This window comes from Bos grunniens, chromosome 22 (assembly GCF_055505025.1).
Source record: "Bos grunniens cultivar Pamir isolate PY7600 chromosome 22, Bosgru_T2T1.0, whole genome shotgun sequence".
Taxonomy (NCBI): Eukaryota; Metazoa; Chordata; class Mammalia; order Artiodactyla; family Bovidae; genus Bos; species Bos grunniens.
Window position 1 is genome coordinate 44,731,391 of NC_141186.1, and position 14,406 is coordinate 44,745,796.

The 14,406-nt window shown below is 34.6% G+C and overlaps 1 protein-coding gene across 5 annotated transcripts in view; it reads left to right on the top strand.

Moving 5' to 3' along the window:
- Nucleotides 1-14,406, top strand: part of TASOR (transcription activation suppressor) — a 51,913-nt gene that overhangs the window by 6,462 nt on the left and 31,045 nt on the right. For all 5 annotated transcript variants that reach the window (XM_086367419.1, XM_086367416.1, XM_086367414.1 and 2 more), the window contains 10 exons: nucleotides 2,707-2,852; nucleotides 4,893-4,985; nucleotides 5,768-5,840; nucleotides 6,339-6,430; nucleotides 6,908-7,069; nucleotides 8,578-8,702; nucleotides 10,174-10,205; nucleotides 10,952-11,057; nucleotides 11,857-11,960; nucleotides 12,041-12,144. In XM_086367419.1, coding sequence (XP_086223545.1) covers nucleotides 2,707-2,852; nucleotides 4,893-4,985; nucleotides 5,768-5,840; nucleotides 6,339-6,430; nucleotides 6,908-7,069; nucleotides 8,578-8,702; nucleotides 10,174-10,205; nucleotides 10,952-11,057; nucleotides 11,857-11,960; nucleotides 12,041-12,144 — 1,037 coding nt within the window. The remainder of the gene's footprint in view (nucleotides 1-2,706; nucleotides 2,853-4,892; nucleotides 4,986-5,767; nucleotides 5,841-6,338; nucleotides 6,431-6,907; nucleotides 7,070-8,577; nucleotides 8,703-10,173; nucleotides 10,206-10,951; nucleotides 11,058-11,856; nucleotides 11,961-12,040; nucleotides 12,145-14,406) is intronic.

The window sequence follows — 14,406 nt, forward strand, 5'->3', positions numbered from 1 at the left end:
ATACTGACTTCCTAATGTGAAATGGGTGATTAATATAGAAAATATTCTGTTCCCCATTTGGGTGGTCATTTATTATTGCCTCAGATGATGATACTGTGACATCTGTATGTTTTCTTTAAAAGAATTGACAGGATGTGTTGATCACATACATACTTCAGTGGTTATTAAGGACAGATAGACCACCAGGGAATGTACTTTCAGAACATTTTATATTTCTGAACTGCCATTACTAGCACATTGACTTGAAATCTTTAAAAATAGTTATAGCAAAATTTTATTCTTCTGAAAGTGATAATTAGGAATAAAAAATAGAAATTATAACTCTAGCCTAACTACTAAAGCCAGTTGAGACATTTGAAATACTTAGGATACAAGTATTTCTTGTTAGATCTAAAATCTTGCACATTTTTCTGTTTAAAAAAAAAATTCACTAGTGTTTTCACATTGGCAGACTACTTGAGTACATTTGAGGTGACTCTAGGACATTGCTTTGGAATGAAACAAATGTTAAGTAGTTTTGTAGAGAGTGATTTGAGAGTTAGTTTCTATATACATTTTTATGATTTAACTGATATCTTTCGCTTTTGGTTAGATTGATGGTAGAAATAGTGTTGTAATATCTTTAACTAAAAAAAATAATTTCTTTTATGTAGATTAGTAGAATATCACAGAATTTTAAAGCCACTTGATACTTCTTTTTATCACATTTTTAAATACCTGAGGGCACTTGTTAGTTTAGAAACATAATCAATCATGTATAAAATCCATCTTTAAAAATCATGCTTGGCTTATTTTGGATGTGAAAGCCTATAAAAACTACTCCACATGCTGTTTTTCCTCACAAGTTTTTCCAGTTTAGTTGGGGATAGACACAAAGATAAAACATTTTCTCCTACAACATTCTGTAAAACAGATTTGAATTGAGAGAATGGATTTCTCGCTGTTTTTTGAGCTTTCATTTTGCTTTATAAATCACTGAATTGTTGAATTTGTGAGACCTAATTTACAATGAAAACAATCATATTTTGGTAGTTTAGAACATATTTGTATTTACTATAAAAAAACTTGACAAATTTTATTCTCTCTCTCTTTTTTTCTTTACTCACTTCCTCATTCATTCAACTTGGGGCCAGTGCCCCAAGTAAAGGGAATGAACAAGGCAGTTATAGTTCCTTCTCTCTTGGAGCCTGCAATGAATAGATGATTGAGTATATCCATCTGCTGTAAATTTGATTATAGGACACTTTTTTGCATGTAATAGTTCTTTTTGAGTGTCCCCCTGCCCCGTTTACTCCTGGTGTCTTTGTTGCATTATTATAAGTAATGTTGATTTTATACCCACCTCTCGCTTTTTTAGTGTGTAATTCTGAAGTAGTTGGGATCGTTTGTTCTACACACATTCTCTCATTGAAAACTACTGCTTTTACAGAAACTTTTGTAATATATACATTGTTTGGTAAATGAATGGATATATCCTTTGACATTATGTCCTTTAAAGCTTAATAACTGAATAGAGAATACAGTAGAAACAGCTACTCTTTAGTACAAGTGGAACACTGTTTCCAGTAGTGGCCTAAAGGTATTTTGATTGACATTTATTGATTCTTTATAAGTAGTATCTTGAAAGAAATTAAGGTAATAGCATGTAACATCTGTTCTGTGAATAACAATGAAAGTGGTTATTTTTGGTTTGGGGGAAATGTATATATATATGTAGACTTGATGTTTGAAGTTTATAAGTCACATTATTTCATCCACAAGGTGGAAATTTGAGGTTATTAGCCTCCTGATTGAAGAACAGATTGAATATTTAAGTATTTTTTTTAAATTAAAGGGAGTGTGTAGTAGTTGGCCAAGTGGGGAGTAAAAACTTTTACCATGTTACTTTGCACCAGATGCTGTGCTTAGAGCTTTTCCAAGTGTTGTCTTATATGGGTGTATGGCATTGTAGTGGTTATTAGGATAGCTCGAGTTCTCCTTTTTGCTGAAGAAAGTAATGAGCTTACTTGGTTAAGTTGGTTTGCCTGGGGTCTCTCACAAAGCCAGTAAATACTAGAGCTGATATTTGTGTCCAGGTTTGACTCCAAAATCCCACATCTTTCCATTTCACCAAGTTTTCATAGTAAATATCCTCCTACTTTATGTTGGTAATACAAGAAGCTAACGGATGCAACATGTTATTCTAACGTTAGTTTTAAAAACCAGGTAGAATAATTTTATTCTATAGACATCTAAATGGCTTAGGTGTTTTTATGCTTTTACTTATGGCGTAAGCATTTAATTTGCTGAAATAAATGGTCCTAGACATACTACTTATGTGTAACATAAAATAAGAGTTGAGGTAATTTGAGTTTATGCACAGCTTCTTATGAGTAATATACACAGGCGTCTTTAAGTAGTTTAGGTTGCCTAGTGTAGCATCTGCTAAGTTTTGCCGAATTGTAACTTCCTTTTCTGCATGTGTAATGCCAGATGCTCATTCCTATAGAGTTTTTTCTTCAATGAATTAATCAGTGTTTCTTTTACATGTCACAAAACACCCAAGTAATAGGCAGCTAGACTTTTTCTTCAATTAACTGTCTTTTGCACTTCACAAAATAGGATAGCCCTGATAATTTTTTCACTATAAGTTATATAAAAGCCACAAAAATGTAAGAAACTACTTTTAAGATGGAATTTTAAAATTAACACTGTTTTTCATTTTAGCACTTTTTCAGCCATTAACTCCAGGCTCTCGGGAATTTGAAGATGTTTTAAATATTCTCCACTCATCTTACCTTGAACCAACTTCAGTAGCAAATTTTAACTACAGGCGTGCTTGCTTGATACATAACGAGCTTTTGGAAAAGGAGGTATGTTTTCGATTGTGCCTTTTGTAAGATTCTTCACAACCAGTTAATAGCTTGGTATTGTTTTACTTTTTTTAAAAAAGCTGAAGTTCTTAGGAAAGCCAAATTATGAAAGGGAAAAACAAGTTTAAATGACATGTTTTTTCCCCTAAACAGTGTTGATATTACACTGCATTTTATCTGTGTGTTAAATTAATGTGTGATTGTATAAAATAACTTCTTTTACTAAAAATGAATCTTAAACGTAGTGATAACTTACTGTTTAATGGCTTTATTGTAAATTCATCAGGAGGCTTTTTGATCTTTCAAGCACATGTTTGTTAAGTGGAATCTCTAAGAGTGTGTTGTGTCTTAAGTTCCAAGGTTAATGAAATTTCCCTTAATTATTGCCAGGTAATTGAATTGAATTTAATATCATTCGTAGAAATTCTTAGTGAGAAAGTGAGAACACGGGGAAGTATTTGAGCCTTTTAGGTAGTCAATTAAAGTTTCACGTACAAATTAGAATACTGTTTGAGTTTTGGTTTAGGAAAAGCCATAATAATGTTGGAGTTAATACAAATGATATGTTTGGAAACATTTGATGTGTATACTGCTTTCTCATGTACATGAAATGCTATTAATTTTGTACTTTTAAAATTGGTTAATCCAGTGCTATCAGTATTTAACTTTGAAAGGATCCCTAAAGTAGCTAAATGTTACTGGCTCCCAGAGAAAAGTAAAACCTTGGTAGTTTGATGTAGTTTCATGATATGATAGGGATTATTTGTTAATTTATATGAAAATTTAGTCTAAAACTTCATTATTGAAGATCAGTAATAGCCTGAATATTGCATGTACATCTGTTAGATACAGGCTCCATATCTATATGTGTCTAAAAGTGAACGCTAGCAGTTGAGGGTGACTTACAGTTCAGATGTACTTAGACCAAGTTACTCTTATGGGTATGAAGCATGGCTTATGTACTTGGCACTGAGAATACAGTTGCAAAGAAATGAAACATTTTTCCTTGTTCTAATTGAGTTTATAGTCTAGAAGTTGGTCATGAAACAAAGATTTATTAAGCCACCTACTATATCAGTGGGTCATCCCTGGTGGCTCAGTGTTAAATAATCTGCATGTTAATGCAGGAGACGTCTGTTTGATCCCTGGGTCGAGAAGATCCCCTGGAGAAGGAAATGGCAGCCCTCTCCAGTATTCTTGCCTGGGAAATCCCATGGACAGAGAAGCCTGGCAGACTACAGTCCATGTAGTCATAAAGAATCAGACACCACTCAGCGATGAAAACAACAACTATATGCTATGCACCATGTCAGATAAAACAAGAAATCCAAAGATAATCAAAATATGAACGTAAAAATCTATGGGAGGGACTTCCTGGTGGTCCAGTGGTTAAGAATCAGCCTTCCAGTGCAGAGGGACACAGGTTCAATCTCTTGTACAGAAAGATCATACATGCCATAAGGCAGCTAAACCCATGTGCCACAACTATTGAGCTGCTCTAGAGCTGGAGAGCCACAGCTCCCGAAGCCTGAGTGCCCTAGAGCCTGTGCTCTGCAACAAGAGAAGTCACTGCAGTGAGAAGTTCCACTAGAAGAGTAGCCCCTGCCTTCGCCACAACTAGAAAAAGCCCGTGGCAGCATTGAAGAACCATTGCAGCTTTTTTAAAAAAAAGTGTGGTAAGATTTTAATAGAATTTTAGTTAAAATTGTTGAGCTCTAGAGGCTTATTTGACTATATTTTAAGACTAAAGAGCCAATTATAATAAGGGAAAAATGAAGTGCAGAAATTTCAGGGAGAGAAAAGATAATTTCCATTTTGGTAGGTTTGAAATTTTTTTGCTGTGCCTCACAGCTTGTGGGATCTTAGTTCCCAGACCAGGGATCATAACTGGGTGCCCAGCAGTGGAAGTGCAGAGTCCTAATGACTGGACCACCAAGGAAGTGCTGATCTGGAATTTCTGAGAAATAAAATTCCTGAAACTCTTCACTTGAACAACATAGGCATGTGCTAAGGCATTGTTACAGATTTAATTTCATTTAGTTTACAGAAAAGCGAAGAGAACTGAAGTTTGATGGTCGTTTGGATAAAGAACTTTCAGAATCCTATGCATTTCTGATGGTTGATCGGTATAAGGTAAGTGAACTCATTTTATAAAAAGTAATTTGAAAATGTTTACATTGTAGGTTAATAATTTGCAATTATTCAGTACACTTGATTTTTATAAACTAACAATTTGTTGATATATAAATGGAAAAAGTGATTTAGTAACGCAAAGTGTTTCATTGTTTTGTGATTTGTTTTTCAGATACGTTCTTTTCTTTGATCAGAGCTATTTTTCCCCCCTGGAATGTGCTTGATAATAAATACTTTTCCTTTTATTAAAGTAGATTATCAAGTGGGAGGTGGGGGGTAGATTTGAGAGGGAGGGGACATATGTATACCTGTGGTTTATTCATCTTGATGTATGGCAGAAACTAACACTATATTGTAAAGCAGTTATCCTCTTATTAAAAATAAAGACCAAAAAAAGTAGATTATCTTCTCTATTGCTGATTATATGTGCTGAGAACTATTTTTTCTCCTTTGATGTTTAGATGGAGTTACTGTCTCTCAAATATTTTGCCAATTCCAATTCTCCCTAAAAGGGAATGTTTATATATATGAATGTCGTGAATTCTGAGTATCTGTCCAACTTGGCATAAACAAAAAATAGATTTCAACTGTGGTTACATTGGAAATGTAAACCAGTTGTACATTGATATTTAGTTATGAGTAAACTAGTATGTATATTTATAATTTCTGTAATGTTAAAATATAGTTTAGAAGCTTGGATTTTACTTAAAATGAGTTTATAGACTATCTTTTCACATTTTTAATGTTATGTGACTACAAGATGACATGTTTTGTTTATTTAGGTTCAGAGCATATGTGAAAAAGGACTACAGGTGGGCCAGTCCAAAATAACAATTCTTGGCAATCCTTCCATGGGTAATCTTTTGTTCTTTTATCATATACCTACTCCTAAATTGCCCTTTAAAATATATTATCTATTTTTGCTGCAGTCCTAAAAATTACATTCATTTATGCTTTGTCATGTTCCCAGAAAAAGAGACTAGTTTCAGGTTCTGCAGTATAAAACCTGTTTTATCCTTTGTTTCTGATTTTGCATACTTCCAATTGAACAAGGGTTATCTTTTTTTTCTTTTAATGTCTTAGTCTAGTCCTAGTGATACTGAGAAATTTGATTAGTTTCATGTTTTTTCTGGTTTTATTTTTGCTTTGGTTCAATATCAGCTATTTTTACCATCATTACATTTTTTTAAGTGTGATACCTTTTATCTCTTGTAATTATCTCTTTATTTCTTATAATCGTATAATAGCTCTTATAATTTTATCTATTAGAATATTATATAATTGTAATATTAGGTTAAGTATTTGGACTTTTTATATTTGTCTTAATAATTCTTTCATTTGTCTCTTTACTAGGTGTCTATCTTTCTAGGTATGCTGATTTACTACAAGCTAATCCTTTGGAAGCTGGGGCAGTGGGTGATGTGGTTATTTTTAAAATAATGAAGGTAATTTTGACTTTTATATTTCAGTATATCAAAGATGACATTTGATTTGGATTAAGAGTTTGATTAAAAGCCAGTACTTGCTTGTGTTTGGTATATAAGATACTTTTGAGAGAAGTTCGCCATCTTTAATCTGAATTTACTGAACCTTAAAGTTAGCTTTCCTTTCCAACGAAAAGAATGAAAGAGGGAAATACATTGATAATGTCACTTAAGCAAGTGAAGAGTGTTGTGAAGAAAGTTTTTATTTCCTTGTATTAAATTCAAAACTTTTTTCTGGGGCGGGGTAACTTTTTCTTACTGTTTCAATATTGGTAAAAGTTTTGGCTATTGCTTTATTACCAAGTATTAAAGAAAAAAACTGTTACAAGTTTTTTTGTTATAAGTTTTTTGATCTGTATTCAGAGGTATACTATCATATTAATGTCATACAGTCAATGATAAGGTTTTGATGGACGTGAAAGATTTTCTCTATTTTAGGGTAAAATAAAGAGTGTATATGACACCATGGGTGTAAAAAGTTCAGAATCTGTATTAAATAAAAGTGCTTCGGACCCAACACCAAAGCATGAATGTCATATGTCGAAGAATGTTAATAGAATTACATCACTTCTGGCTTACAGAGCCTATGAGCTTACTCAGGTAGGTGCCTGGATCCACTTTAGTGTTATGACCTCATATCTGTTTGTCAATAAATGCTTTAAAATATCTCCCTTTTAGTTCCCTCTGCGACCACACTAGTCTAGACTTAGCACTGCCATCGTAGAGTGATTCGCACTGCTGTTTGTTCAGTGTTCCCAAGACAGCTCAGAAGCATACAGTGGTCCTCCTCAGGGTGATATTCAGATTACTTGGCTTTGCTAGTTCTCCCTGCTTGTAGATTGACCTCCAGCCTGTTTTTTTGTGTGATTACTGCCCTCAGCAGTCTCATTTCATCTTAAAGTCTTGGTTTCTCATGGCCTGAAAATTCCTGTCTGATAAAATATTACTCAACCTTTAAGCTAAAGTTAAAGCCCCCTAAATTACCTTAATTCTTATCACTTTGTGTTACTGATTTGATAGATTCTATTTTTATTAGTATTTTTCTAAAATTCAAGCAGTTCATTTTTTAGCTTTATTCAGATATAATTGATTTATAGTAAACTACAACTGAGTGACTTTACTTTCACTTTTCACTTTCATGCATTGGAGAAGGAAATGGCAACCCACTCCAGTACTCTTGCCTGGAGAATCCCAGGGAGGGATCCTGGTGGACGGCCGTCCATTGGGTCGCACAGAGTCGAACACGACTGAAGCAACTTAGCAGCAGCAGCAGCAGCAGCACACATACCTAAAAGTATAATATTTGATATCAGTCATGGTTTTATATGGTGTTTGACTATAAAGGAATGTTATTCTTTTTTTAAAAAAATGTGCATATCTAAAGGGATTGTGTATAAAAGTGGTGGTGCTACCCTCCCTGGAAATGTTCTCTTTTTTTTTTCTCCCTTCCTTTGATGTTTTACTTTATTTACATTGAAAAAAACTTATACTTTCTCCTTTGTTTTTGAAGAATCTCTGTGGGTAAGACCTTTTAACAAAAATTATATTCACCAAAATCATCTGGACTAACTCATTTCCTTGCCTTCTGGACAGTAGTAGTATGGTCACCTGTGTTTGTAATCTCTACCACCTTCCCTATATTGCCTTGTCTGTGGTTGGTATCAAGAATCTGTTTTTCCTTTGAAATAATGAGCATAGTGGTAGGTTTGCTTGAGATTGTGTTTTTACTATTTTATTTCCATATCAGTGGCTTTTGTGAGCTGACCTGGAAGTTACGCTCCATTTGTTAAATTTTTGTGAGGAGATTTGTTGCGTATTCCCAGTGGTCAGCTCTTCAGAAGTAAACTTTTTTAGTATCCTGGCACTTGAGATACATATATACCTACAATACATGTGTGTGTGTGTGTATAAGCACAATATTTTTATATTATGAAATTAATATAAAGTACAAAGTATTTTAAATAAATTGACAGGCAGTGCTTAAAGATAACTTCGTTAGAGGTACTTCAGTTATATTGTGTTTCTCAGATATCAGGCAGATAAATATAACATTCCACTCTAATTCTTGCCTTCTTAAGAGAGGTGACTCTGCGTTTTCTTATTTTTAGTATTATTTTTATGAGTATGTCTTTGATGAGCCAAGGCGAAGACCAAGACACGTGTGTCCATATGCAGTTGTGTCTTTTGCTTATAAAGACGATATACAAACTCAGAAGTTCATACCTTCATCAAGGTAAGACTTGTGAATCTTACATGTCATTTAGAATCTGTCGTCACATACGCTACACTGCTGAGTTAGGAGCACTTTCCATTTTTTTTGCTTCTCTTGAAATTCATTAAATACAGGATTGTTCATGACAACTTTTAAGAAATAAATTAGAAAGACAGATGTCTGGAAATAAAAACTAAAATTTACCAAAACCTCATCAATTAACCTTTTTTTCCTGATACTGAAAATTTATATAGTTGGTACCAATGCCATTTTTTTTGTTTTTGGCTGCCACACAGCATGAGGGATTTTAGTTCACCGACCAGGGATCAAACCCTGGGCCTTGGCAGTGAAAGTGCAGAGTCTTAACCACTGGCCTGCCAGAAATCCCCTCAAATGCGTTGTTTTTGGAGGTGGGGGGGCTGCCCTGGGTCTTGTTGCTATTACAGTAGCTGCTGCAAGCACCTCTGCAGTTGAGGTACACAGGCTTCTTGTTGTAGTGGCTTTTCTTGTGGAGCACAAAATGATCATCCACTGGCAAACTGTACATTTATTTTTTGACTGTTTTCTGTCTTCCTTATGAGATTGTAAGCTCTGTGAAGGCAAGGGTTTTGTTCCTCCCTGTAATTCTGTTATCCAGAACTGTGCCTAATAATTGATAGAAGTTTACAATTTTGGGGCTTCCCTTGTAGCTCAGTTGGTAAAGAATCTGCCTGCAGTGCAGGAGACCCGGGTTTGATCCCTGGGTTGGGAAGATCCCCTGGAGAAGGAAATGGCAACCCACTCCAGTATCCTTGCCTGGAAAATCTCATGGACAGAGAAGCCTGGTGGGCTGCAGTCCTTGGGGTCGCAAAGAGTAGGGCACGACTGAGCAACTAACACTTACTTACACTCAGTAAATATTTATTGAACGATGAAACTCCAGTACTTTGGCCACTTCATGCGAAGAGTTGACTCATTGGAAAAGACTCTGATGCTGGGAGGGATTGGGGGCAGGAGGAAAAGGGGACGACAGAGGATGAGTTGGCTGGATGGCATCACTGACTCGATGGACGTGAGTCTGAGTGAACTCCGGGAGTTGGTGATGGACAGGGAGGCCTGGCGTGCTGCGATTCATGGGGTCGCAAAGAGTTGGATATGACTGAGCAACTGAACTGAACATATTTAAATATGATTGAGGCTGTTTCTTCAAATCTCATCACTATAATCAAGTAATTGACAGAGACTTTAAAGGACTATATTCTCTCCTGATGGGTGTTTTTGGGAAAATTTTTGAGGCAAGTAAGTAATTCTGATTTTTTTCACGTAGACTTGTGTTTATTAAATGTTATAATAAGTAATTTGTTCTTCATACTTGGAGGGAAGGATTTATTTTTTTTGTACAGTATGCCATTAAAAATAGCATTTCTATCAAGGCCCTGAATGTTAAATGTTAACTTTCATGTTGTTAGTAATCAGTAATATTTCTCTTTTCTTTTAAAAAATTTCTTTGTAGATCTAACAGCTTTAATGCAGATAGAAACACAGGTAAGATTCTTGTATTTCTTTCCTTTAGTTTTATAAATCAGAAGAATTATGTTGAGTAAAAAAAATAAGTGCTTTGTTTATTTTTATAATGAATGAGACTGCAAAGTATGGAAAAACTCGAGGCCATGTTAAGATGTAGCATTGACACTTGGTCATCCAAACATATGGTCTCCTTTGAGAATCTGCTGGTACTGTGAATAGTCCAAAGAATTGTAGCGCTTTGATTGATAAAGGTAAAAAAAAAATAAAACAAGCTTCACAACTCAGACATAAGTATTAATTTCATCAGAGATTTAGAATTAAGGAGAGAAGATTAAAAGCAATACTGACATTTTCTACCTGCAAGTTTCTCCACAATGAAGAGAACGCAAGTGGAACCTATATGACATTGTGTGGAGTTCATATAGTTGACTGGATTTAGTGTCGTCTCCTTTGGGGGGAAGAGGAGGGCATTACCGTATTGCCTTTGCTCCTCAGCATTCTGATAGGAGGACATGTAGGCAAATGAATTTGTTATCTTTTTCATCTGGAATAATTTTGTATGAAAAGAGATACCCAAAACAAAAATTCGATTGTTTGAATTCTCTGTAAATAGAAATGTCAAGACTTTTTGTGTGTGTGTGTGTGTGTGTGATTGTTCTACTTAAACTATGTTTCTCAATTATTTTCCCCCTTATATCTAGTAAACATGTATTTGCTTCTGGGCTGCTGAGAGTCTGAGTTGTGTCATTATTCTTTTTATTTAGATAAATTTAACTACACGTTGTGGAAAGGACAGCTTTTAAATAAAGGAAAGCTTTTGTGTTACATTTCTCTGAGGTCAGCCACTCGTGCTTTTTTGCCTGTCAAGCTGTAAGTATGTTGTATTGTAAGAAAGTAGAATTAGTTGCTAATTATTCAGTTCTTACTTACATTTAAAATTTGCTTTTGTTTTTCTCACATTTAACTTTTACTTTGATCCATAAGAACTTAAATATAAATACTGATTGGTTTTTTAAAAAAAGATTGATTTGAAAACTTGGAAACAGGTTAAAAAAAGTTCTCTACTTTTCTGTTTTGATTTGCAGATAGGCTAAATAGTTATATACATTCATGGCATAAAACTTTTTCTTAGTGATTTAAATATTAAGAGTGATTTTTCAAAGTTTTGTCCTAAGTAGATAGGTTTTTTTTTTTTTTTTTAGCAATTTGAACATAATAGACTGAAAACAGCTTGATGTGTGAGTTTAGTTAAAATTTATAGGCTGTTTTCAGTCCTTTGCAACATAAGTTGGAATTGAAAGATTTAAAACGATCTTTTGCTACACCACAGTAAATGTTATGAGCCCTCATAAATGGTAGAAGAGCAATTTAACTGTTCATACTTGAATTGCCTTTAATTAAATGATGACTTTTTATCCTTTGTGGCTGATAAAATTGGTATTAGCTTCTGGCTTAAAGAAAGAAGGTTGGTAATATTGCTGGGCTATTTAGCTACCTGTATATACATGTGAACTTCACATATCATATATCAAGTATGATACTAATACATATGCTCATTTGTATTCCATCCAGATATCTGTGTCTGAGAGACAGAGTGACTGAGAGAGAGTTATTTTACTAGAGTTAAAAATACAGATAAAGCAAATAAGCCTTTTCAATTTTCTTTCAGTCCTGAGAAGTTAGATGTTGAAACAGTTATGAGTATGGATCAACTGAAACAGAAAATCCCTCCAGCACTATTTTATAAGGAAACTTACTTTGGTCCAAATGAAGGTAGAGCAATTTAATTTTATTACAATGTATAAGAAGCAGACTTGACATGAATACTAACTGTGTATTTTTTCTTATGTCAGTTTTGAAGAATGGAATGTATTGCAGCCTTTATGAAGTTGTAGAAAAGACAAGGATTGGAAGTAACATGGAGAGTTTGCTGCAGAAACTAGAGAAGGAGAAACTTGTGAGTTAAAGGTTTTCCGATGTTCCTCCTTCTTCCTTAGAAACATTCATATTAACAAGTGATTATGATAATATTTCAGTTTATTTCATTTTTGCCTCTGAAAATACCACAAAGTCTCTGTTGCTGCCATTTGGTTAAAAGTGTTTTATTATGTCCTTTGGTGCTATTCTTTTTTAGCCATGACACTAGATCCTCTATAGACTTAATCTTTTCCATGAAGTATCTTGATTGTGTTTTGTGACTGTGATATTCAGCAAGTACTTACTATCCCATTTTTATGCAGGGTATATAGTTTGGTAAAGAATGAGACAGGAGACTATTTCCCTGGATTATGTGGTGAATGGAGTTGCTCATTTGTTTCAGTAGAGACTGTGCTGTATTTGAAGATTGAGAAAGAACAAGGCCCTTGATGAGGTTGAAAGTATAAAAATATTAGAGGGTAAAGTGGTAGAAAATAGGGCTAGAAAAGTGTGTAGGGGCTATGTTGTGCTCAAATGTTTGTACATTTGGACTTGATACTATAGAAATAGATTTTAAAGAATGGGATGAGGTTTTGATTATGTAGTGTGATCAGAGCTCTGTTTTGAAAATTTACTTGGGTTTCTCTGTAGAGAATTAATTGAGAGGGGAGATGAGGTAGGAAACTACCATTTAGAGTGAATGGTAGGTGTGATGAGAAAGGATAAAGAAGAGATCAATTTAAGGGATATTTACTAGGTAGTATCTAATTTAGTGCATATTGTGTATATTGAGTTTGGGTGGAGGGATTACTAGTTCAGGCATCAGACTGTGATGGATTCAGAAATGAATAGAAAATGGTTATGTGATGCTACTATGTATAGGTTAGTTGAAGGAGAGGAGGTGATTGCAGGAAAGAGTGGCTATTCCAGGATTTCTGTTAACATGAGGTAGGTGAGCTTGTGTTCAAATGTTTAAGGGACATTCCAGTGGCAAAGAATAGAGAGAGGTTTTTTTACACAAGTATGCTGTTTAATACAAAGTTTTCAGCAGTCGTCTTTTTACTCCTCATTTTTTGAGCCTCGGTTTCCCAGTAGTCAAATGGAAAGTTGGATCAGTGATTTTTTTTAGAACTTGTAACTTTATAGATGACTACATAGAATTTTATTATATGGTTATACATTTGCTTAATCAACCCATCATTTATAGGTGGGAGAGTCAAATTATGTACAGAACTTATACGCAGAGTTTGTACACTTATTAGCAATAACTGTTTGAGACCAGCTATAAACCTGTAGGTTAGGCATCTTTGAACACACGCATATGCACATTTACATATATATGGGCATTCGTTTACATTTATCTTTGTGTTTCTTATCCCCACCCCCCAAGCTCATCTGTGATACAAGCTTTCCTCATGATCAAAATCTATTCAGTTCCTGAGTTCATTAAGTTTAAGTAGTAAGTTTGGATATAATAGAATATTGAGTTATCCAAATCTGTTCAGTTCTTGAATTTCATAGAATGCATATTGTGAATCTTGACATTGAGGAGTTTATCACAAAAGTACAACATCTGTTTAGTGCCTAATAGTGAAAATCAGGATAGGAAGGATACTAGCATTTTGTTCTTCACCTGAGCAAGTATAAGGTTAGGTTTGTGGAGGACTGGGTCTTCCCAGAATCAAGAAGTAAAGTAAGATCCTCTGTCTTAGAAGGCACAGGCATTCCATAAGGATACACCACATGAATCTAATGAACTGACATTTTGTATAGCTCCCCTCTTTCCTGCAAGCCCCATTGGGAATTATTCTAATTATAGCTATATCCTTCATAGTTGTCGTAATAATGGGAGGTACATTGGGGACTCTTGGGTTCTAAATAATTTTATCCTGAATATATACAGGAGATATTGTGGATCAGAGAGATTTAGTGAACACCTCACAGTAGGTAATACATGTGTTGGCTCTCCTTTGCTCTATTTCATACCCTTAGGGCAATGCATCCAGACTCGGGTCAGTTACTCTATGCAAGTAGTTGGACACTCCATAGGCAAGGGGTGAGATGATTTTTCCTTCATAAAGCGAAGGAGGCAGCTATTTCCCTTCTCTCCTAAGAAGATATCCTTGAAATGTAATGAATGTTAACTCCAACCTTTGGTGAATAAAAACTCTTCTGGAGCCAGTTAGCCCTCTTGGACCTAAATACCTAGGGAGATAGCTAGCTCTTCAGTCTTCCAGGCACCTTGGGACTTAATCTAGGAACCTAATCTACTGTAAACTTTTGTGTGCTCACTTAGCACTTT